A 24,218-nucleotide genomic window follows, 5' to 3' on the forward strand; every position below is an offset into this window, starting at 1 on the left:
CCACTCACACCAACAACCGGTGGGTACAAGGAGAGATGCCCACCAATTACAGAGTCATGAAAAAACATGAAGGAACCTTAAGTATAATATTACTAAGAGAAAGAACAATCCGAAAAGGCTACAAACTGTATAACTTCCACTATACTCCAGTCAAGGCAAAACTATAGAGACGGTAAAAAGATCAGTGGTTGCCAGGGGTTAGGGAGGAGGGAGGAATGAACAGGTGGAGAACTGCGGTTTTTTAGGCCAGTGAAACTACTCTATGATATGGTAATGGTAGACATATGTTATTAAAATTTTTTCAAAACCCCTAGAATGTACAGCAGTATCAAGAGCAAACCCTAAAGTAAACTATGGACTTTGAGTTGATAATGATTTGTCAACATAGGTTCATCTGTTGTAATAATTGTGTGACTGGTGAGGAATGCTAGTAAGGAGGAGGCTATGCTTGTGTAGGGGTCGGGGGTATATGGGAACTTTTGGTATTTTACAATCAATTTTGCTTTGAATCTTAAACTTCTCTAAAATATAATGTCTATTTAAAAAAATGTAGAATGGGAGAGTCTGCTGGAAAGATGCAAGGATGAAGGTTAAGACATAATGAAGATCTGATTCTCCCTAGTGAAATGTTTCTTGTGTCTCTACGCTGAGATAATTAGAGTGAATCAGCTCAATGAGGACAATGAGGTGTCAGTTTGGCTTATACCTCTATCCTCAGCATCTGTCATACTGTCTTAGTGTCTAGAACATGGTAGACACCCAATAAGTATTCATTCAATGAATGAATAAAATGCCACCTGTTCCATGGGATTTTCCCTAATTACCTTTATCAAGATTAAGTTATTTCATATGTATGTATTTCTCAGGTACATCTTTTTGTTTTATTTCAAGTTTTATTGTATATGTACTTGCAGTTGTTCCACACATCTAAATGCTTTCGTACACAACATACACATACAACACTGCAAGCTCCTCGAAGAAAGAGGCTGAGTCTCCTTTGTATCTTCCATGTGCCAACACCTAGCTTGGCTCTGCATGTGGTGAACATTCATATGTGCTTGTTGAATTGGGTTTACTCTTCTTATGACCTGTTTAAAATTTCTCATTTAGTTGTGCTCACATAGCAAATACAAAATCATTAAATATTAAATTAATATGAGATAAATATACTCATCACCCTAATTACTGTCTAACTACATTTGGCAAGAAACTCTATTTTGTATTTGTACATTCCACATTGCTGGTATGAGATGATGAAAACGCGTTTTGTATGCTATTTGTGACATCAGGGCCATGGTTTAGCATTTTTTTGTTTAGAAGATTTTTTGTTTAGAAGCCCATTTGATTTCTCTGTGGAAATTTTTCTAAACCAGCATCATGTGAGGTGGAAACAGTACTGGGCCAGTGGGAAGCTGGGTACTGGGCCTACTTAGGTCCCTGTCATACCGTTGTGAAATGATACTATTGCAACTAACCTTCTTATGAATAACTGGAGAGGAGAAAAGGGAAGGGCAAATATCGTAGGCATGCCATTTATGCAGCTTTGACAGGAAGCTGCGGTTTAAGACTCCCCAGGAAGCCATCAGTCTACTCCCCACAGGTTGCTGGGGGAAGGGACTGGGCAGAGAGGAGAATAGACACATGCACAGTAAAGTCTGGGTGAACAGGAAAGGTATTTGTCTGTTAGTCACACCTGAGAACAGATCATTGGCAGGCACGGCCACTGCAACCATGGGAAGATTTGAGGTATTTAATCCCCTGAACACAGAAGCTCTTACTCTCTTACCCTGATGGCTCCTGGCTTTCTTGTTGTAGGGGGCACGCTCTCTCTTGGCTCCATGGCTCTGAGCCATGTGGACCCCACACAATGGACTAATGGACTGCAACTAGCCTCATGCTAAACTGAACCCAACTCTACCATTGAAAGGAAACTTTGGATGCTGGCTTTGCTCCTAGCTCTGCTGGATCCCCAGCTGCACATCTTCCAGGACTGGGTTAAGGGAAATGGGACTTTGGGAACCCAGAGGTGTAATTCCATGTAAATAAAAATCGCTCATCCTCCCATGCAAGTCTTGGAAAATCCTCTTTCTAGAGATACTAGAGGCCCGATGCACAAAATTCTGGAAGGGGCTCGGCCCCCAGCTACCTCGGCCTCGGCCCCCACCCGCCAGGCTTGGTCTGGAAGGACGTCCAGTCTAGTTAGCATATTATGCTTTTATTATTATAGAGGATTGTAAGGACCCCACCCTTAGCACCCAGTGGGGAAGAGGACACCACTTCCACCTATAACACCTGGGTTTAGAGAACTGTATGCATGACCATTAATAATTCACTTCCCTGTATGGCCTGAGGTATGTCTTTCTTTAAAAAAAAATGGACTAAATAATTTGTAAGAACCTTCTTGCACCAATATCCTTTGTTATTTAACGTTCGTAGGTAATCAAACTGAATCCCTAAATTACAGGCCAGTTTTCCTGTTCATGCATTTTTCTGGCCACAAGATGGCGAACTTTATGTTGTTTTACTCATTCTCTACCAGCAAAAAGAACCTTAGCCCTCTTGCAGTTTTGAGTCTGATAAAAGCAACATGGACTTTACATTCTGATTCTAAAAGGTGTCTTAAATGCTTTGAATTTTCACAATAAAGAAGATTTTCCTTTTGTGTGGGAATAGTGATATAGACTGCATTTCTATACAAATGCAAAAATCCCATGAGGAGATCAAAGAGGCTACAAGTATTTTCATTTGTTTCTCTTTTTTCCTTACAGAGGCAAAGACAGTGCTTTTGAATTTCAGAATTGATAAAAAAAAAACACTTTACCATGGAATATACTAGATAGAGTTTTCAAAATAATACTGCCATTCTGGTATTTTTAGCTATTGCTCTTGACACTTCACAAGTATCCCAACTTTTTGTGTGCTACTGGGTTCTCAGGTTTTATTTGAGGCAAAAGTAACAATTCAAAAATACAGATATTTCATGCACCAAAATGGGAATTCAGAACAAGATTTGCATTTCAGAAATTTGAAGTAATTTTCCTTAATTGACATGATCTATCTGTTTTAAGAAGATTTAGGATTTTGCCAACTTACCCTGTTCAGAAGCTCATTCATTTCTGTCACCAGTGTATTCAGATTGCCCTCTGCCAACTGAATGAGCCTCTCTGGCGCCCTCTGAGGTGAGAGCAAGTGCTGAAAAAGATTTCATTAATTTACACATTTTAGTAAATACTTTTGCAGTGATCATGAGCTTGAACATTTAACAGAACATTTCCCTTTATTTACAAAAAACTTAGCCTTCTCACCTTCGAAGCAAAGAGAAAGAAACTATTTCAATTGAGCATGTATACTGAGAAATTACTATACTTCAGGCTTTTTTTCCTCCTTCTCATAATGCTTATGCCAGTTCTATGATGTAAGTGTTATTTCATTTTGTGTAGGAGGAAACTGTAGTTTGAAGAGAGTTAAAAACTTACACAAGATCATATAGCCAGTAAAGGGGGAGAGTCAAGATGAAGGCTGAATTTTTAAAGCTCACATTTCAATCAACTGAGATTCCACTTACAGGTGAAAAGGGGACGGGAGTCCTTGACCGAGGGAACTGGCCGGGCACTGGCTAACTGGCCTGACCTGAGTGTTGGTAGGAGCTGGTCTGGCTCTCACAACAAGGCCATTTTCTTCTCCCATTGAACATAATCAATCTCACAGGCTGCTAACGTGAGACAGGGCACTCCATGACAGTGATGAATGAAACAAAATAAGACCACTCCATAATCTTGTCTAAGCACAGACAAAACCATGATCTCTGTACAGACCACAGAAATATCCAAATCCCACTTTCTGTCTGATGTGAGTGACCACTGCCTCCTTCCTAATCGGAGCTTTAGCCTCCCTTTTGTTCTTCCCTTCTTCTAGATGAGATTCATTAGAATACTCAAGTATGGGATTACTCCCACTTCCTAAAAGCATCCAATCCAGCACAAAGTCCTACTTCCTTGAACCTGCCCCAAATTGCCTGGCACAAACCCTAATACTACTAATAATTAAATAATACTAAGTCATTTCTAATGCCTTCTTACTGAGATACCGCAAGTTTCCTATGGTGTGCAGTATCCCTGGTTGCAAAGAATTAGTAAACCCAGGTTTGGACCATAAAATGTGCATCTCCGGTAGTCTCTGGCTGGAACCCAGGGAGCATTAACACAGTTAAAGGAACCAAACAAAGAGGGTAAATAACTTGCTTAAGGTTTAAAAATATCAAAATGGGATCCCAAGTATCCAGATAATAAATAGATTATGCAAGAAGAACTCAAACACAGAATCAAGAAAGATTGGAATTTAAGGAAAATCAAGGTCATTTTGACCAACACTCAGCCTTAAGGAAGTAGCTAACTAAATCCCCTGGCTTAGATCATGGCTGCAAATTAAGGCCTTCCATAGGGCCCTTGAGTACTTCATCCATTACTTAAGTATTATTTTTTTTAAATTATGTATTTGCTTTTCTAGTTTAATGTTCTTTGTATTCACTCCATGTATAAGAAAAATAACTGGTGAGCATCTTCTCTATTAAAACTCTTCCCATTTCCTGAATACTGGGCCACCAAGGTAAACTCAGATCCCTCTGCCTAGCTTTCAAGGTTGTCCTTTATGTCAACGTGCCCCACTCAAATCTTAAGCGTTATCTTTTATTAGTAGGCCTGACTTCTGATGTCTGTCTGACAGGCTTTGCTAATTCACGCCTGCCTCTGCTTATGTGGCTCTCTTAAATTAGGTGGCAAGAGTTTGTATGGGCCTGGGGTCAGGGAGACCTCACCTATGGTGGAATGAGTTCCCGCAAGTGAGTTATTATCTCTCTGAGATTTGCAAAGGTGGCTTCCTTCTCACAGGCACTAAAGTAATACAGCCTCTATTCAAATCCAAGCTCTATGCCTACTGGCCATGTGACCTTGGGTCTCACATGCAACTTCTCTGTGTCTCAGTTTCCTTACCTGAAAAAAAGTGTAGATGATCTAGTACTCCTTTCCTACTTCTTGGAGTTTCTTTAAGATTTATGTATAATATGACCAGCAAAGCTGGTCAATTGCCTACCACAGAGATATTTGCCAATAAATGTTAGTTATTCTTGCTATCATGGTTATTGGTTTCTTCTGGAAAACAGGAATAACATTTACCTTAAAGGCCATGCTCTAAATTAAAAAACACATTCCCTAAAAGAGACTCTGCCAGTGCCTACTAAATTAATCTTAGATTTTTCCCTCCAGTCCTCACCAATATTTCTCTGCCTATTAAAATTATGTCTATGCTTCATTTTCCAACATAAATTACACTCTCATTAATAATGCCTTCCCTGGTTACTCTGAATCTTACCCATTTTGCCAATCTTTGTACTCTATTGTATGTTAAATTTTTATTAAGCCCATGTTAATTATGTACTTTTGCTAATGGTTTCATTGTATTGTTTAATTATTTTTTTAAACCATAGACTCTAAGCTTCTTGAGAGTAATGACTACATTATAGGAGTCATGAAACCCCGAGGGAACCAAGTGCACTGCAGAATTTCTCAAAAAATATCTGATAATTGACCAAACTTGTATATGTAGTCCCCTTTCATGCATCTTTTTTCACCAGATGAACCCCAACTTCCTTAACATTTTACTTCTCCTATTCCATTAAATACTGAATGTTTTAATGATGCTTTAGAACAGTGTTTTTCAAATTAGTTCTTAGTGAAGTACTTTCAAAGGTCTTTTAAAAGCACAAAGTTTTAATCTTATGTTTTCATTTTGATATGGAACGGGAATGTAGGGATTTCTGGAACCCAGGCTGGGCACCTGAGAGGTGAAGGACCACTTGACCTCAGTACCTACATTTGCATGCATGGTCAATCATATGGCAGACTGAGCACATGAATCATTCGGACTTGTCAAGTGGTGCCAAGTGCCATTTAGGACCCCGTGCAAGGGGCTCTCCAGTTCAAATTGTGGAAAGGGGGGAGGAAGCCGTGGTTACTGCATGATGTGGGCCGATGTGGAAGCAGTCCGCGTGGTCTTGTTGCCCGCAGCAACTTGCTTTTAGTAAAAATTATCTGTTATTTTATATTAATGCTTTTAATTTGAATTTTATTGGCTTTTGAGGCTTTTGTAAGAATTAGTGTGTTTTGATTTTATGGAGCTATAAGTATAAGACGTTCATACCTGATTTTATGTTTGCACATATTTAAGTAACATCATAAAAGTAATTTAAGCCAAACACTGGGGGAACATGCACCTCTTTTCCTTAGTAGTAATTTGTATATTCTAGTTCTCAGGTTTGAAAAACACTGGTTAAGACAACTTCTGAATGTCCCTAACAGCTGCTTACCTCGATTCAAGGTAATGGAAAGAACATTTACCAATTATATCGAAGCTTCAGTCATCTTTTCCCTGGCTCTTGCTGTTCCCACCCCAACCTACCTTTAGTTCCTGAGTCCTATTTTCCAGATCGTACAGCATCCTATATGGAGCGGGCAGCGGGCCCGTGAGGTTGATGCCGATGGCCATCTGCTCCAGACGAGCCAAGTCACCGAGAAGAAGGCCCGTGCACTCATCGCCACAAACTGCAGGAAGGAAGCAATGAAGACTGTTTACTTCTGCTAAGTATCACAGGCAGATGTTCCAAGATTTCAGCTCTGAAATATTTTATGGCCCAAGAATAATTCTGTGAAAGATGATGCTACTCATCTCAGATAATTAACACTTTCGAATGAATGACTGTTGGAAAAAGATAAAAAGAACAACAAGTGAGCAAACATACCGGCCACCCAGAACCTGATAGAAACTGAGGAACCAAATGGATTGTGAGGAAAACATGTGTATTGCAGAAGCATTAAAGGAGAAGTAAGATTTGAAATATAGCATTATAATGCCCCAGAAATTTCCACAAGAACAATCTAGAGAAAATCTGTAACTAGGGAATAAAAATGCTTGCAAATGTATGAGACGCTACATTAGACTTCACTGTGGAGTATCTATAGCAATTGGGTCTCCACATGCTTCATGTACTACATATCCCAAAACTGTATAAACTGCTAGCTTTACATATATTGAGAAGATTTCTTTAAATGCCAAAGAAAGAATTTTTCTTTTTATAATTTCCATTCCCCCCTCATAATGATACTTATTTATCTATTTACTTTTTTTTTTTTTTTGCCAACTTTTTCTCAGCACATTACCACCCATGATCAGATGCAGTCCCACAAATTTCTACTTTGATGATTAACCTAATTCAGTCTGGTAGATAAATAATTGCTAAGGGACAGAAAAATTATTTTATAAGTTCCAAGAGTTCTAATGTTCTGCTCATAATGTTTTCAATGATTAGAAAGAGGGACTATTCAAATTTGGTGGTTGTATTTGGGCCTAGTGGTAAGAGTCGGTAGAGAGAAAAAATGGATTGTTTCTTCATTATCAAATTAATTTCTTAAATAGTATAATTTCTAAAATTAAAATATATTGATTCTTCTGGAGGATTTAAAAATATACATATTCAGTTTCAACATAGTTCAAAAAATTTATTTTACTCTTCACCTGACATATTCCTATTCTATATTCATATAAAGAATTATAATTTCTAACTTATATTCTACAGATAGAAGTATCAAAACTACACAAATGTTAGATGAGAGAAAAATACATAGTAGATAATATGCATATTTGGAGCAGCTTTGGATCATGCCCAAAACTGTCAAGAATTCAATTAGTTCTCTAAACAGCACTCCCCTGAGCTGCCTAATGGAGAGAAAACCATCAACGGAAGCTTGTAAACAAAGAGAAGCATCGCGGAGGGTGATGTTTTTTGATAGTTCAGCAGTTAGAGGTGAGTTACCCCTTCTTAGGGATTAAACTGCCCCAGCAGGGCTTTCAATAAATGACATCCTTGCAGGTGACACCTGCATCTGTGGAGCATCCCCTGCAGGGACTTTGCAAGCTCCCGAGGCCTTGCAAGCGAGGGGCATTGGAGACAGCAGCTGAAGTCTGGAATGAGGGCTGCACCTCTTCCTCTTCTAACCAGAATGACAGAGAATTTGCTCTGCCTGGGAAGTGAGTGAAAGGAAGAGAGCACTGTGGCTTCACACTCTCAGGTCAATGCAAGTGCTTGAGAAGCCTCAACAGACCTGTCTACATGAAACAATTACACAAACACAACCTGGAACACAATTAGGTACCGAGTTGACTTTGTCTAAATACCAGGACACAGTCTGGTTCTCAAACTGAAGTGGGTCTCAGCATCATCTGAAAGACCTTCTTAATTCACAGAAGGCTAGACCACCTCAGGGTTTCTGATTCCAGGTGAATGAATCACCTGGTTTCTGATTCCCTGAGGGAGAATGTGCTTTTCTAACAAGCTTGCAGGTGAACACTGACACTTGCGATCCATGCACCACACTTGGAGGAGCAACCCGGTCAGCAGGATTGGCATCACCAGGGAGCTTATTACAAATGGATCCTCTTGGACCCACCCCGGGTCTGGTGAATCAGAAGCTGCATTTTAGAAGCAGTCCCATGTGACCTGTGCGTGCTGATGTTTGAAAAGCACTGCTGTAGGTCAGCGGTTCTCAAGTAGGGCTGCACATTAGAATGATATGAGGATTGATAAAAATAAGTAAATCCCCTTCTCACCTTCGGAGAATCTGATTTGATGGGTCTGTGGTAAGGCCCAGGCATCTGTATTTTTAAAAGATTCCAGATGATTCTATCATGCCGCCAGTGTTTAGAACCACTGGACCAGGCGAAAAACTTTAGGGGTGTTCACTCAATCCTAGAGGGAGCAAGGATTTGGAAGACATCATCTTGCCTGCTGCCTCCTCTCCCTAGAACACTTCTCCCTCCATCTTCCCCTACGTGGCTCTTGGATATTTAGGTCAAGTGCTCAGGAGTTACTTCCTCAGAGGGGAAGGCTGTAATGACTCTGCGATTACTGGCCCCACCAATCCTACAGCATTCCCTTTGTCTTGTTACCTTAACACTCATGTGTGTGGTGGCCATCTTACTACTTTATTTATTGTTTCTCCCTCACTAGAGGAGGGACCTTCATTACCTTTGATCATAGCATCTAGGAAATGGTCTTCCATATAGTAAACAATTAATAAATAGTTCTTTACTAATATTATTGTGAAAGAAGAGCAGACAATATTTTGGGGAATACCACTAGGGAGTTAGAAGAAAAGAATTGAGAGAGGGAGGAGAGTAGCAGGGAGAGAGGCCAAATAGGAAATGTCTGAAAGTGAGAACGTAAGGATCAATGATAGGAAATAGAGAATTACACAAATGTGTGAGTAACAGGAGAATAGGATAAAAACATGGTTAGAGAGATTAAAAGACAGAGACTGACTGCTGTCAGTGAGGTGACTGTTAAAATATCTTTATGAGGTCATTCAGTTATGACCCAGAAAAGAGTTATTGGAATGGAGGGATGGAGGCGAAGCAAAGAGATACAAAACATTAACAGGAAAGGAACAACAAAGAAGGGTTACTGAACAGATAAAGACGATGCTCATTTCTGGGGAGCAGTAAAAATGACCATTTCTTTGCTGCTCCTCCGACTAAGAGGTAGAATCTATTTGCCTCCCTTGAATCTGGGTTGGCTCTATGACTCACTCTGACTCACAGTGTGTGGCTCCAGAGCCTCAGCTTCAAGGGGTTTTGCACTTTCTATTTCCACATTCTTGGCTCCCTGCTGCCTTGTCAACAATCCCAGATTAGCCTCCTTGAGGGAGAGAGGCAACTTGATCTTGAGAAAGGCAGGCCAAACCACTCCAGCTGAGGCCCCATCATGTGAATGAGGCCATCTGGGACTCCCATCTGGGACTCCTCAGGCATGACAACAAAAGAACTATCCAATGGAGCCCAACTCAAATTGCCAACTATAGAATCTGAGGATATATACAGTGTTATTTTAGGCTATTGGATTTTGGAGTGGCAGTGTAGAGAATTGACACCCCTTCCCAAATTTTGTATGTATGATCTAGAGTGTAAATTCAGAACAGAAACTAAAAAGAAGTATTAGTTACAAATCCTAATTATATTAAAAGTTATGAAGAATATGAAATATCCTTTCCCACTGAGTCCAAGTTCATTATTGTTTTAAAAGTCCCAGTTAACTTCTAGTGAAGATGTATTTTGGGCAGATATTCCCAGGAGGTAAGTAAGCAAATGCTCTTTTTTCAATTTCAAGATCTTGAAAGATACTTGATACTATAATATCTCACCATGCTTTTTAGGGCCCTGTGTTCTTCAGAATTATTTTGCTAGTTCATTTTCTAATTTATCATAATTTATAACCTACCTATTTCCAAGAAGGAATTGAGTCAGCTCATTGATAATGTATGGCTAGTGGCTCCTTACTGATGGTTCCAAAATTTTCCAGGAAAAAAGTTTTCTCAGTTTTTATTTCATACAAGAAGAATTCAGGGACCGTAATGCAGAACTAGATCTGATTTACTGTAATATACTATAGAGTAAATTGGTGAAGGAGAATGCCAAGAGGCATAATGAATGGTAATTTTTCTCTCATTGATTCTACCCCCTGCCCATCTGTTTTGGTTTCTCATCTTCAGCTGTGAAATGAAAATGTATTTAATTGCTCTTTCAAGGACTCATACATTCCATTTTATGTCTCTGTGTCCAAAGGTCTATTATTATCCCATGTCTTATGGTCTCTGCACTTGCTTTTTGGGGAACAAAGTGCAAGCACATTTCCATCAGTGAAGGGTAAGTTTTATATATGCTCCAAGTCATATTCTAACATCTGTCCAAAGGGGTCAGAAAGACTTATGAACACGACAGCCACGGGGATTTTTTCAAAGCTTCTGGATAAGTCTAGTGCAGTTGTAAGATAAACACATGGAGAAATGTGCCCTTTACATAATGATTTGCTATTTTGTTCTGACACAAAATATTTTACTTACACCACAAGCTACTTTTATTTGCCCTCAAAAAGTCTGAAATGTCTGGCAACAAACACTGGAAGTGGGATGCAAATGAAAACCACATTTAATTCACTATGATAGGGAAGATTTGAAGAGTGTATAGAGACATGGAATATTCAAATGATGTAAACGAGTGTGTTTTCATAAGGGTGCAATAATTGTTCAATGTAAATTAACACCTATTTAACAATCAGGACCCCCTAGTGCCCCCCCCCCCAACAAACATCTTTAAACCATTCTCCTCCTGTGCAGTAGAAATTAGATTTATAAAGCGAGATCCTTCCTAAAATGCATGGGAGCAAAAGCAAATATTTCAAGACTATGATTATATTTTACATGACTAAATGTTTCTGAGGCTTTGCCTATAAAAGTGTCAGGATAAATTTGTATCTAATATTAACAAATGCAGTACTAAATTCAGACTGTTATAGCTGGGCATATGTAAGGGGAAATCATGCTGCTGATATTACCCATCTTTCTGTTAGCAATTAGTACAAAATACTACACTTCTACTAGAGTCCCCCATGCATAATAAGTACTGGCTTACTGTCACAAAAAATTCACATGCTGCATCCAATCCAAAGAAGCTGAAATGATGCACTAAGTACTTTTGAAAAGGCCAAACGTATTAACCAATTTTAGCCAAAGATACATAAATTGTCTGCTCTAATCAAGAAGGGATAAAATGAGTAAATATACATTTCCAACAAAAGATAAAATTTGTGTTAATATTCATATTTTAGTTTAACTCTTCCATATTAAGGCCATTGATAGTTCTTTGAATATGATTTATATTTCTATCTTTTCCCTTTCCAAAAGAAACTTTTAGATTAGCATGAATTTAGAGCTTATTATTATATATAAATAAACAGCTTCTAAAATGAAAAAATTGGTTTTAAACTGTTATTTCTTTGAATAGAGAGAATGTATTTTCTAAGCTTTAGGTGAGGCTGATGAATTTGTTCATGTGCCAAGTTATGATATATATATGATATAAAATTGGTAAAATTAAATCACACAAATTTATATTATATATATAATATAAATTTGTGTGATTTAATTTTATATAAACATTATTTAATATATATGTTAAATAATATTCTGTACATAAATACATATGAAAAACAAGTTCAATATGGTTCCAGTAAGGTGTTAAGTTTTCAGAAAAATAGAAACTTTGATAATACTATAAATAATAATGGGGAAGCAGCTTTTATATTCACTACATGGAAGGCTATATGTTGTGTCTTGTCATCATTATCTAATGTTAACAGCAATTTTATTAAGTACAATCAATATCTTCATTTTAAAGATGAGAAAAATAGTCACAATCAGGGTATTTATGAATCTACAAATATAAACTTAAAGAGATGAGAAATGTAAGGCAGTCATAAAAGAGGTTTTTAGTGACTTGAAGAATCTAGAATTATAAATAATTATAGAAAATCAAAATTCAGCCTAACCTAAATGTTTCATCAGAAACTGATGGACTGCACAGAATATTATGCTTTTGAAAAAAATAATCAAATAATAACCATGAGATAATAATGTCTAGAATTTTTTGAGCATCTATTATGCTTAGATACTTCACATACATGTATGTAGTATTTTATTTCCATTTTACTGATTATTAAATGAGGTTTAGAAACATTAGGTCATGTCACACAATGTCTACATGGCCTGCCAGGCTTCAAGCCAACTAGAGCCTTCAAACAGCATGTTTCCTCACATCAGAAAAGGAGATGATTACACTATCTTACTTATAAGATTGCTTCTGACTGTAAAATCATGTAATTCCATTGTTCTGTGAGGTCAATTTCTTGCATCTAGCAGAGTAAAAATTGTAATCTAATGAAGTTTACTCTCGCCTGGCAGGCTTGGCTCAGTGTTTGAGCATTGACCTATGAACTAGGAGGTCACAGTTCGATTCTTGGTCAGGGCATATGCCCCGGTTGTGGGCTCCATTCCCAGTGTGGAGCATGCAGGAGGCAGCTGATCAATGATTCTCTCTCATCATTGATGTTTTTATCTCTCTCTCCCTCTCCCTCTCTGAAATTAATAAAAATATATTTAAAATATATATATGTATATTAAAAAATGGAGTTTACTCTTAAAATAAAGTCTGACTGAAAATAAAGGAAGTTGTGATCAGCCTCCTCTATATGACAATTCAATCACACAACTCCTTAAGTCCATTAATAGAACAGCTTTCTCAATGTGTTAGACAAACCACTGAGTCTAATTGCTAATAACCAGGAAAATCATCTAGATTCAGAGTATTTGCTCTTCTACAACATTGTTAGCCTAGACCAATGCTAAGGAAGTTGACAATAAGAAACTCAAAACATCTTCTACTGACAAAACAGATGCAGAGAAGGTACAAACAGGGTGAACAGAAGCTGCTTTTTTAGCTTCTCTGATGCCTGGATTTGAACAATACACAGGGTTTAGAGTTGTAGAAAAAGTGAGTAGACATAGTGGCCTTTGAATAGGAACTAGTACTTGGGGATTAAGTGGGGACAGAGGGTGATCACATGTCCAAAGCCAAAGCTCACTAAGTAGCACCTGGAGGTCAGATGATGGTTTTTGTCATTTTTTATTATAGGAAACTAGAGGCCCGTTGCACGAAATTCATGCACGGAGGGGGGTTGTCCCTCAGCCCAGCCTGTACCCTCTCCAATCTGGGACCCCTCAAGGGATGTCCGACAATCCAGGACTGCTGGACATCCCTCTCACAATCCAGGACTGCTGGCTCCTAACTGCTTGCCTGCCTGCCTTCCTGATTGCCCCTAACTGCTTCTGCCTGCCAGCCTGATCACCCCCTAACCACTCTGCTGCCAGCCTGATTGCCCCCAACTTCCCTCCTCTGTCGGCCTGGTTACCCCTAACTGCCCTCTCCTGCAGGGTTGATCACCTCCAACTGCCCTCCCTTGCAGGCCTGGTCCTTCTCAACTGCCCTCCCTTGCAGGCTGGGTGCCTCCCAACTGCCCTCTCCTGCTGGCCATCTTGTGGTGGCCATCTTGTGTCCACATGGGGGCAGGATCTTTGACCACATGGGGGCAGCTATATTGTGTGTTGCAGTGATGATCAATCTGCATAGTACTCTTTTATTAGATAGGATAGAGGCCTGGTACAGGGGTGGGGGCCAGTTGGTTTGCCCTGAAGGGCATCCCGGATCAGGTGGGGGTTCCCTTGGGGTGTGGGGCGGCCTGAGCGAGGGGCTTGTGGTGGTTTGCAGGCCGGCCACACCCCCTGGCAACCCAAACAGAGGCCCTGGCATCTGGAATTTATTTTCCTTCTACAATTGAAACTTTGTAGCCTGGAGCGGAGTCAAGCCTGGGGCTCCCTCCGAGGCCGGTAGCCATTTGTGTTGGGGTTATAATTGAAACTTTGTTGCCTTAAGCAGGTGGGCCCAGCCAGGGTGTGCGGAAAGCTTTGCTTCCCCTGTTGCCGGCGGCAACCCTGGCATGCTCTCTCAAGCTCCATTCTGCCGCCATTTGTTTGAATTTTTTTACCTTTTATAATTGAAACTTTGTAGCTTGAGTGGAGGCTTAGGCCTGGCAAGGGCAGGCGGAAAGCTTGGCTTCCTCTGTTACCTAGGAAACCTTGCTCTCTGTGGCTGTAGCCATCTTGGTTTGGGTTAATTTGCATGCTCGCTCTGATTGGATGTTGGGCGTGGCTTGTGGGCGTGGCTTGTGTGTGTCGGAGGTATGGTCAATTTGCATATTTGTCTATTATTAGATAGGATGCTATTTTCTTTAAATGATGAACCACATTCCATTATTTTGCTCCTGTTCTCATATATATGGACCAATAACTGCCATTATAACAGTACAGCACTGTTTAGTGATAATATATAAGGGTCTGCATTATTGTAATAAGATCACTGGTGGCAACTGGCTATCCTAATATATAAAAACCCAGGGTCCATAATGACCAAAGGCTCGACTGAATGCCAGGCTGCGCACACAGCAGGCCCTGGTGAACGAGGACTGGCGAGTGGGCTGAACTGCTGACCTCATCGGGGAGAGAGAGAGGTGGGGCTGATCAGCGGCTACAGTGGCTGCTGGCGAGGTCCCGAGAGAGAGAGAGAAGCAGGGTGCAGATCAGACCCTGCTTCTCTCTCTCTTGGGGTCTCATCAGCAGCCGCGCCTTTCTCTCTCTAAGAGATCAGCAGTTCAGCCCACTCGCCAGCAGCCTGGGGTGGCTGTTGATCAGACCCGCCTCTCTGATCAGGCCTGGAGATAGGCCTGGAGATGCTGACTGGCATAGAAACTGACCAATTAGAGCCAAATCTGGGTGAACTGCAAGGAGCCAATGGCTGCTTGGAGGTGGAGCTTTTGACGCTGACTGGCATAGAAACTGACCAATCATAACCTAATCTGGGTGAACTGCAAAGGTAGAACCTAAGGTGGGGTCTGAGGAGGGGTTTTAAGGGCAATAGCTATTTGGTGTAAGGTATAAGAAAGTGGTTCAATTTTTTAATGACCAGTTTGGCAGTATAGTGCATATGGCTAGCTATCAGCCCAGATATAGGGATTATGCATTTTTGTCTGCCAAGAACATCTCCTCCTGCTGAAAAAGGCTTTCCCCCTCATTTAAGCAATCCTATCCTATATAATCTATCTATACTAATAAAAGGGTAATATGCTAATTAGACCAGGTCAACCAGCCATCTTCCAGACATCCGACTTCCGTCCAGACAAAGCCATGGTGGTGGGGGCCAAGGCAGAGGCAGTTAGGGGCTATCAGGCCAGCAGAGGAGGGCAGTTGGGGGCAAACTCAGGTTGGCAAGGGAGGGCAGTTGGGAGAAAGATCAGGTCAGCAGGGGAGGGCAGTTAGGGGCGATCAAGCAGGCAGAGGCAGTTAGGGGCAAGATCAGGCTGGCAGGGGAGGGCCGTTGGGGGCGAGATCAGGCCAGCAGGGGGCAACAAGGCTGGCAGGGGAGGGCAGTTGGGGGTGAGATCAGGCTGGCAGGGGAGGGCAGTTAGGGGTGATCAGGCAGGCAGAGGCAATTAGGGACAATCAGGCAGGCAGGCAGAGAGGTTAGAGGCGATCAGGCAGGCAGGCAGGTGAGCGGTTAGGAGCCAGTGGTCCCATATTGCGAGCCTAAACTGGCAGTCGGACATCCTGCAAGGAGTCCCCAATTGGAGGGGGTACAGGCTGGGCTAAGGGAACCCCCCACTTGTGCACAAATTTCATGTACCAGGCCACTAGTCCTATATAATAAAAGCCTAATATGCTAAGTGTCTGGTCGTCTGTTCAACCAATCAAAGCATAATATGTTAATGATATGCTAACCACTCAGCCGCTCACTATGACATGCACTGACCACCAGGGGGCAGACAGTTGACTGGTCAACCAGTCGCTATGATGTGCACTGACCACCAGGGGGCAGACACTCTGATCAGTAGGTTAGCTTGCTGCTGGGGTCCAGCCGATCAGGACTGAGCAAGAAGGGCCGAACACACCCTGGAGCCCTCCTGCAGTTCCTCCCCGGCTGGCCAACCTCCCATGTCCCTCCTGGTCCCTGATCATGCACCAGTGGGGTCCCTCAGCCTGGCCTGTGTACTCTTGCAATTCGGAACCCCTCGGGGAATGTTGGAGAGCTGGTTTCAGCCCGATCCTCCTCAACACAGGAGCTGTCCCCTGGTGGTCAGTGCGCTCCCACAGGGGGAGTGCCGCTCAGCCAGAAGCCGGGCTCATAGCTGGCGAGTGCAGCAGCGGTGGCGGGAGCCTCTCTCACCTCTGCGGCAGCACTAAGGATGTCCGACTGATGGACATCCCATGAGGGCTCCCAGACTGCAAGAGGACTCAGGCCAGGCTGAGGGACCTCCCCCTCAGAGTGCTTGAATTTCGTGTACCAGGCCTCTTGTCTATATATATATAAAGTGAGTGACCATAACAGCCATAATGACCGGAGTGACCGGTGGCTATGATGCCCACTGTGGCCAGAAAACAAGCCTGATCAGGGGGTGGGGCCGGCTGGCCAACCTCATGGCCCCTCCCCCTGCCGGCCTGCCCCTGATTGGACTCTCCCAACCCGATCAAGAGTGGCTGCCTGGCCAAATGCCCCTTCCCTTCCCCCCAGCCAGCAAAACAATGTCTTAAATATTATATTATAGATGATTATACATAATAAAGCTGATATATTCCTAATATTTCATATATAATGAATAAAATAGGAAGCATCAATTTGGTATTTATAAAATGCTATTTTAGGCACTCTTTATGGAATAACATCTTGCCAACAGCTACTAATTTTAATTTCTGTCCTCTAAGAGAGCAATGTATTTTACTATGCCACTCATAACCTATTTTAAACATCTTGTGAGTTCTGTGTTAATTACTAGTCTGCAGAAAATAGGACATGAACAAAGCCAAGTTTTGTGTTTCACAATATAAAACTTTAGCATTAAGTAAATAATAGCTTGCTCATTTTCCAATTTCAGAGAGGCAGGCAGTTGTTCTCATTTTAGAAATGATATGTAAATTATGCATTAGAGTTGAAAGAGGAGATTGGATTTATATTAATGTAACTTACTAGGAGGAAGTCCTAATTCGGGAAGTTGAATAATATCTATTCAGGAATCACCTACATGCATAAGGAAGTTCACACTGTAGAGCTGTTTCAAATTATTCCTTTTAGAAAACAATGAAAGGCATTGAAGGGAATGTGAGCACCAACTATTATATCTTTTCACCTGCATAGAAGGTAGGACTTCACTTAATAATATCTGATGGATAAGGCTCTGTCATAATTATCATATTGACATTATATATATTTAAATTTTTCATTTTTTAGTCCATTTTATCTTTATTCTTCATTGAGGTAACATGGGCTCTAAGCTCAGAACTGGCTTCTCTCAGAAGACATTTCTCTTATTACAAAGATATTTTCTTGCCTGAACCAGGCTACCTCCATCCTCTCCCTCCCACGGACCTTAGAAAATTCCTCTATACTATAGAGTCTATAGTCACATGCTGTAAAACAGGCCCTGCAGGTAAAATGTGCCAGGTGAATCCATTCTTTGGTGTCTTGCTCTCATCTAGCTAATGGATAGAGAAATATATTAAAAAGTATTACAAAGATAACTGAGGATAAATCAGAGTTATGTCCTCACTGTGTCTTGTTTTATTATCTCATTTCAAAACTAGAACCATAACTGAGATCTGGGAAAGGTCAACATATTAGAATCATGGCATATTTTTCCACAATAGGAGAAATTTTATAAAATGAGAAAAAAATATCTGAAGATACTCTATGTAGCATTTCCTATAGTGAAGCTAATGCAGGGGTAAAGATTACACATTCCTAGAAGTAAATGGAAATCACTATTTAAGAGCAGAATAAGGAAAATCTATACATCATTTATAAAGTGAAAATATTTTTATAAGTATTTTATAAATATAAGAAACATATTGTATTTATTTATAAAATACTTGTAAAGACTTTAGAAAAGGTATCTAGATATTTAAAAAACCCTCCAGAAGAATATTAAAATTTTCTGGACATAGCAACTGACCTGAATGTCATGTACAGCAGTTGGAAATACATTTCCCTATGGGACAAAAATAGTGCAAATGAACATTATCAGGCTGGTATAACTTAGTAATTGGAAGGTTGGCACTTTGTTATTTTCATATGGGTCACTGGGTAGATTTAAAATCCACAGATGTGATGGGGGGGGGGAAGGGGGATTGAGTTGAGGTTTTTTTTTACTGTAAATTTATTTAAATGTATATAAAATACTGATCACCAACAGAATAAGAACTTAGAGCCATTGTTATTGATGGGCAGAATGACAACTCCCTTTAAAAGAAATGTTCAGAAAATAATCCCATTATTTTATCGCTCACAGATTTTTAATGTTATGTAATTTTTGTGTGCTTCACATTGAATGCGATCCTTTTCTTTTAAGTTACTTCTGGATAATTAATAAAATTGATGATTTAAAATTAAAAGACTTTAGTGTTTACATTAGGGGTATTTATCAATTATCTAATTAAATAAATCTATGTTAAGTTAACTTGGAAACAATATTAAAACAAGCTGGAATATGTTGGAAATCCACTTAAATTATCATTAAAATATGCAATTATACTTGAGAAAAGTGAATATGTATATACCATGAACTGAATATAATAAGGTAAATGTCTATTACATTTAATCTCTCTCTCCCAAAAACTTAACATTTATTTTATTTTTAATACATTTTCATGAAAGATGTTTGAAATACATAGAAAAATAATTTTAAAAGCTATATTCCCAAACACACCCAGCCTTTATTTATGTGCATATTTTTAAAGCCATCTTTAGTTTTTGAGGTAGTGGTTACAAAACTAGAGTGTAAAAATTCTAATTAAGATGCCATTAAGTGTTAAACACACATAATATCTTAAAACCAGAAATATTAGCATGCATAAATACATTAAAATAGGTAGGTACTGAAATATTTTATATTTCTCTTTGTTAGAAAGAATTAAGACTGCTAATGTAAATTCCTTCAAGGAAAAGAATGCCATAACGTAAAAGTCCCTCTCCAAATTTATGTGACCTATTTTAGATTAGAATTTGTATAAGATCCAATAATTATATAACTATTGATATTTGATATACTTTCAATATGGCATTACTGAATCCAGAAGCAGGTGGAAAAAAAGTAAGAGAAAGAGCAAGCCAACTGCTCTTCATTTACTGTACATGACAATGAAAATACTCAAGTTCACCGCCAATGCTTCCAGGTTCTGCCGTGCAAGAGAAAGTTATGAAGCAGTAAGCCCATGGATTTCTGTAAAAGCTAGGAAAGGAAAAGTCCACTGTAATTCGAGGCTAAAAGTGTTTGTCCAGCCAATTATAAAATCAGGAAGATTCTAAAAGATTTAATAAATTCAGGTCTTTAATCTGTCACAAAGACAATGCCAACTCTGAGGTGAACAAAATAAAAATAAAATCTGCCTCCAGACACGTTGTTGTAGGTCTTCAAAGCACTGACTAAAGCATGCTGAGGATTTTCTCAGCTGGTCTTGGCTCAGCAGGATGGAGACAAAAAACAGCAGGCAAACAGCAGACGGCTTATAGACAGTGTCAGAGAGAACGAAGCACTAGCTATTGCAAAAAAAAGTCTCTCACTGGAAATGAGACAGAAATGGAACCAGGGCCCCCAGTACTAATAGCTAAGTTAGTATACGTACAAATGCACTCCGTGCCCTCTCGTGCATGCCAGTGCTCACAGCCATCACACTTCGGCCCCGTGGCTCCAGGTCGGCACGTGCAGAACCCTGTGACCGGATCACAGGGGACAGGCATTGAGCCATGGGGGTCACACTCACATTCTTGGCAGGAGCCTCCGGGGCTACTTGGGCTGCCAGTATAGCCAGGGGCACACCTGGATTGAAACAGTGACAAAGTAAAGGGGATTAATGATTTCATGTCTCTAAATTGCTGCTGTGTGTGTTGTTTTAAATGAAACAAAACTGATAGCAAGAGTCAATAGATCAGGGGTCAGCAAACTTTTCCTATAAAGAGCCAGATAATAAACATTTAAGCTTTGGCGGTCAAGAGACAACAATCAAAATCATGTGGGAAGAGAGAAAAAAAAAATTCCAAATTTTTTTTTTTGGTTGTTAGAATTTAAGATATAATAATAATGAAAATAATTGATACAAATTATTTTATAATAATAATCTACTAAGTAAAACTAATTAGTGTAAAGAAAGGAATTCTTGTTGAGGTATCAAATTCACTTAACTAGGGTTCAAATTTAGTGCTTCCTATCATCAAATTGATTATAAATGTTTGCTTGCAACAACCATTTCTTAGCTTGAGTGCCATACAGAATCACGAAATGGTCTGAGTTCTGTGTACTATAGTTTGCTCACCTCTATTCTAGATCGTAAACTATTTTTTAAAGTCTTGCTTTTTTTAAATTATAAATAAATAAAATCGTATATTGGCTTTTGGCTTTTCCTAGACTCCTGCATTTTAGATGTCAAAATGACTGAATCATTCAACCTGAGGCAGGCTGAGACTCTCTCAGTTGAATAGGAATGTCCTTCAGTTACTTCTTGAGTCTCTCCTAGGTAAGATGAAGGTTTCCCATCTGGTACTCCCCAAACCAATGTGTTTGTGCCTGAGCCAGTCAATGCCAGCCAATGGCAGGAATCTGGAGAAAGGAGAGCTCTACTCTGCACCTGCGCCAAGAAACCCAGCGCTCTAAGCCAGACCTCAGCACACTTAGGGGAGCCATACTCTCTGTCAGTGTGTGCTGCCTTGATGCATCAAGCTCCTGCCCTCTCCCTTTTACCTGTCACCCAGTTTTTAGCAAACATTTTCCCTTTTGAATCTGTTTAACATCCTCTCGATTTCTACCCTGAAGAGGGGACAAGAACCCCTCCACTGGTGCCAAACCCATGAATTTTATTGAGTGACAAGAGCAAGTTAAGTGATAATGAACTAGGTCTTTTATTTAATTCTATTGCTCTTACCTTTCTCAAGATTTATGCATTGTGTGTCCATGGAAGTGAGCTAATGTTGTATAAATAAAATACATAACATCTACCTGAGAAATTACAAGGAAAACACAACTGGATAAACCCAAAAGGCAATCCATTCAATGACTCTTCCACTCATCCATGCATTCATTCACTTAACGATGCACCCTTGGTTATGTTACTGGAAGTGGTAACTTTACAAAATCCTGGCAAGACCATATGCTCTGGTTTACCCAGAATGGTCCCAGATTACCTGTTTTCTGGCTTAATCATAGTTTCTGTCTCTCCTTCAAGTATCCCAGATTAGATAATAAATTATATATAGTCTAAATTTAATCAACAGTCAGAATTTTTCTTCAAAAGGCAAGTATGGGAGGAAGTTGAGAGATAATAGGATGTTGAAGCCAAAAGTTACTAACACTGATCAAATAATTTTGGACCATTTTTAGTGACCTGGTATTGTAAAAATTTGCATGGCTGATAGTGAAAATTAATTTATCCTGGCCTGGTTAGTAAAGGCAAAGCAAGAAGAAAATTACCTATAACATTAGGCTTTTATATATTTATTGTAAAAATTGTTATTTTATTTCCACTATATGATCAATAAAAGTATCATTTATATAAATCCACTTAAATTGTTTCTTAACAAATTTAGGTGAAAGAATTCTATGCTGGTTCAGATTGATTAAATGCTCAAAGAGTTTATTATAAGAGTAACTAAGAAAGAGCATGGTAGGGTTTTCTATACTTCTGCAGACCCTCAAGACGTGTAAGCAGTTCTAGACCTAAGCTGATGAGTTTGGGCAGGTCATAATGTGATTTGAATAATTTAAGGATCTCTCAGAAGTGGAAAAATTTATTTGGAAGGTTATAGTAAAAATTTAACCAGGACCTTTGGTTTAATTTAGCCGAATAAAAGCAATTTTTCAGGGAAATAGAACCTGACCATTTATGTTAGAGATGATAAATGTAAAGCTGTAACAACATTGGATAACTGCAAAAACAATTCAAGCCTTTCACATTTGATAGTGTATGACCCTGATCATCTGTATGCTATATAAACTGCCAACTCCTATTTATTAAACATTAATGGATATTAAGAAATAAATTTTCTGTAATCACTCTGCCTGAAGACAATAATTGACATTACAGTGTATCCTCCAGTCTTTTGTATATACATGCTTTCACAGATAGTGGTAACTTCAATTTATAAATGTAGCTATGCTATCAAACATTTCTTTTCATAAATTACTGAAGATAATTTCCTGGGTGTGCAGGGATGCTTTCAGTCATCATCCTGCTGGAGTTTACAAGGGCATGAAATGAATATTAGACTAAGCATGAATACCAAAGCACACTGGTGGATGTTAAAGTATATATCTATTCAAGTGATGTATATGTCTCCAAAACAGATGGAAATCTTTTTGAATTTTGTGTTGCTTTAAGCTATTTAATTGCTGCCAATTTCTGTTGACATGGAAATTGTAAATGCACTATTTTATATATATGCAAGTATTGGATATTGTGTTTAGAGTTACCACATAGAATTATTTGCAAATATGTTTTGCAAACATATAGAAACTGCATTGGAATTTATAAAACAAGTTTAATTATTTAGTTACCCACTTATTTCCATTATTAATACAACCATTGCTGGTAATATCAAAAGAAGATTCTTAAACGAGTAATGATAACATTAATATCTGTTTATATTTGCTCTGTAGCATAAATAACATCTCAAAATTTGTTAAAATTAGGGTCAAAGAAGCTAAACTTTACACTCTCATACTAGTTAGTCAAGGACTTTGAACCTCTGGAGGAGGGTGGGGTCAATTCTCAGGCCTTGTAGCCTGCCCCCACCCCCATGGGTGAAGCAGCTTCTATGTAGGTGTTTAGGCAAGGCATCAGCAGTACCCTCTGTACACTTGATCTTCACAATGTTAATTTAAAGTAGGTAGAACATCATCTATTTCACTATTATAGGTAAGGAAAATGGAACCCAACTAAACTAGAGGAGCTAGGCTATGTCCATGGGTCTTCATAAAGTTTTATACTGTTATCAATTATGCAAAAATTATGTGTGTATAATATTAATATTAGTTACTCTAATAATTATATGTAATTATGTGTGTATAATGTTAATATTAGTTACTCTTTGTTACTTTAGAGATAATGCCTAAAACATACTAAAAATGGCAGTGACACACTTGAATACCCAGGATACTGATTTTATAGAAACTATGGTTCCAGAAGATATTAATGACAAACTTACTAGATAGTCTGAAATCGTGCTTCTTAATTTACCATTTGTATTATAGTTAGAATCCAATTTAATAATGGCATACATCTATTATCAGATTTTGTAAAAAACATGGTGAGAGGAAGCATTTATTAAATTCTGTTTGCCTGTTGAAAATGAGAACTGAATAACCAACACTTATTTGTTTGAGTTGTTCTAATTAAGAATGCTTGGTACCATTTATATTCTGAATTATGTATATACTTGCTGATGTAGTGCCATAGTGCTCAGAACAGTGATGTGTGTGTAATTAGGGCTAGCCAATATTTTCCATGGAACTAAAATGAGAATTATGTGTGGCCAGCTTTTTGTTATTATTAACTACTTACAAGCTTTTGGAAATTGATTTATTTGTTCTTATAAAGCTCCCCCCCGCCTTTCTCTTCACACACACACACACACACACACACACACACACACACACACACGATGGTATATATGCATGTATATGTTAGTAT

At 39.2% G+C, this 24,218-nt stretch overlaps 1 protein-coding gene across 1 annotated transcript in view; it reads right to left on the reverse strand.

Annotated features, from left to right (window-relative positions):
* The window catches only part of LAMA2 (laminin subunit alpha 2), a 489,326-nt gene that overhangs the window by 125,018 nt on the left and 340,090 nt on the right, over window positions 1-24,218 (reverse strand). Inside the window, exons 32-34 of the mRNA XM_054722564.1 lie at window positions 20,163-20,356; window positions 6,454-6,596; window positions 3,094-3,192 (exon numbers count right to left, since the gene is read on the reverse strand). Of these exons, the coding sequence (XP_054578539.1) occupies window positions 3,094-3,192; window positions 6,454-6,596; window positions 20,163-20,356 (436 nt within the window). The remainder of the gene's footprint in view (window positions 1-3,093; window positions 3,193-6,453; window positions 6,597-20,162; window positions 20,357-24,218) is intronic.

Source organism: Eptesicus fuscus, chromosome 10 (genome assembly GCF_027574615.1).
Source record: "Eptesicus fuscus isolate TK198812 chromosome 10, DD_ASM_mEF_20220401, whole genome shotgun sequence".
NCBI lineage: Eukaryota > Metazoa > Chordata > Mammalia > Chiroptera > Vespertilionidae > Eptesicus > Eptesicus fuscus.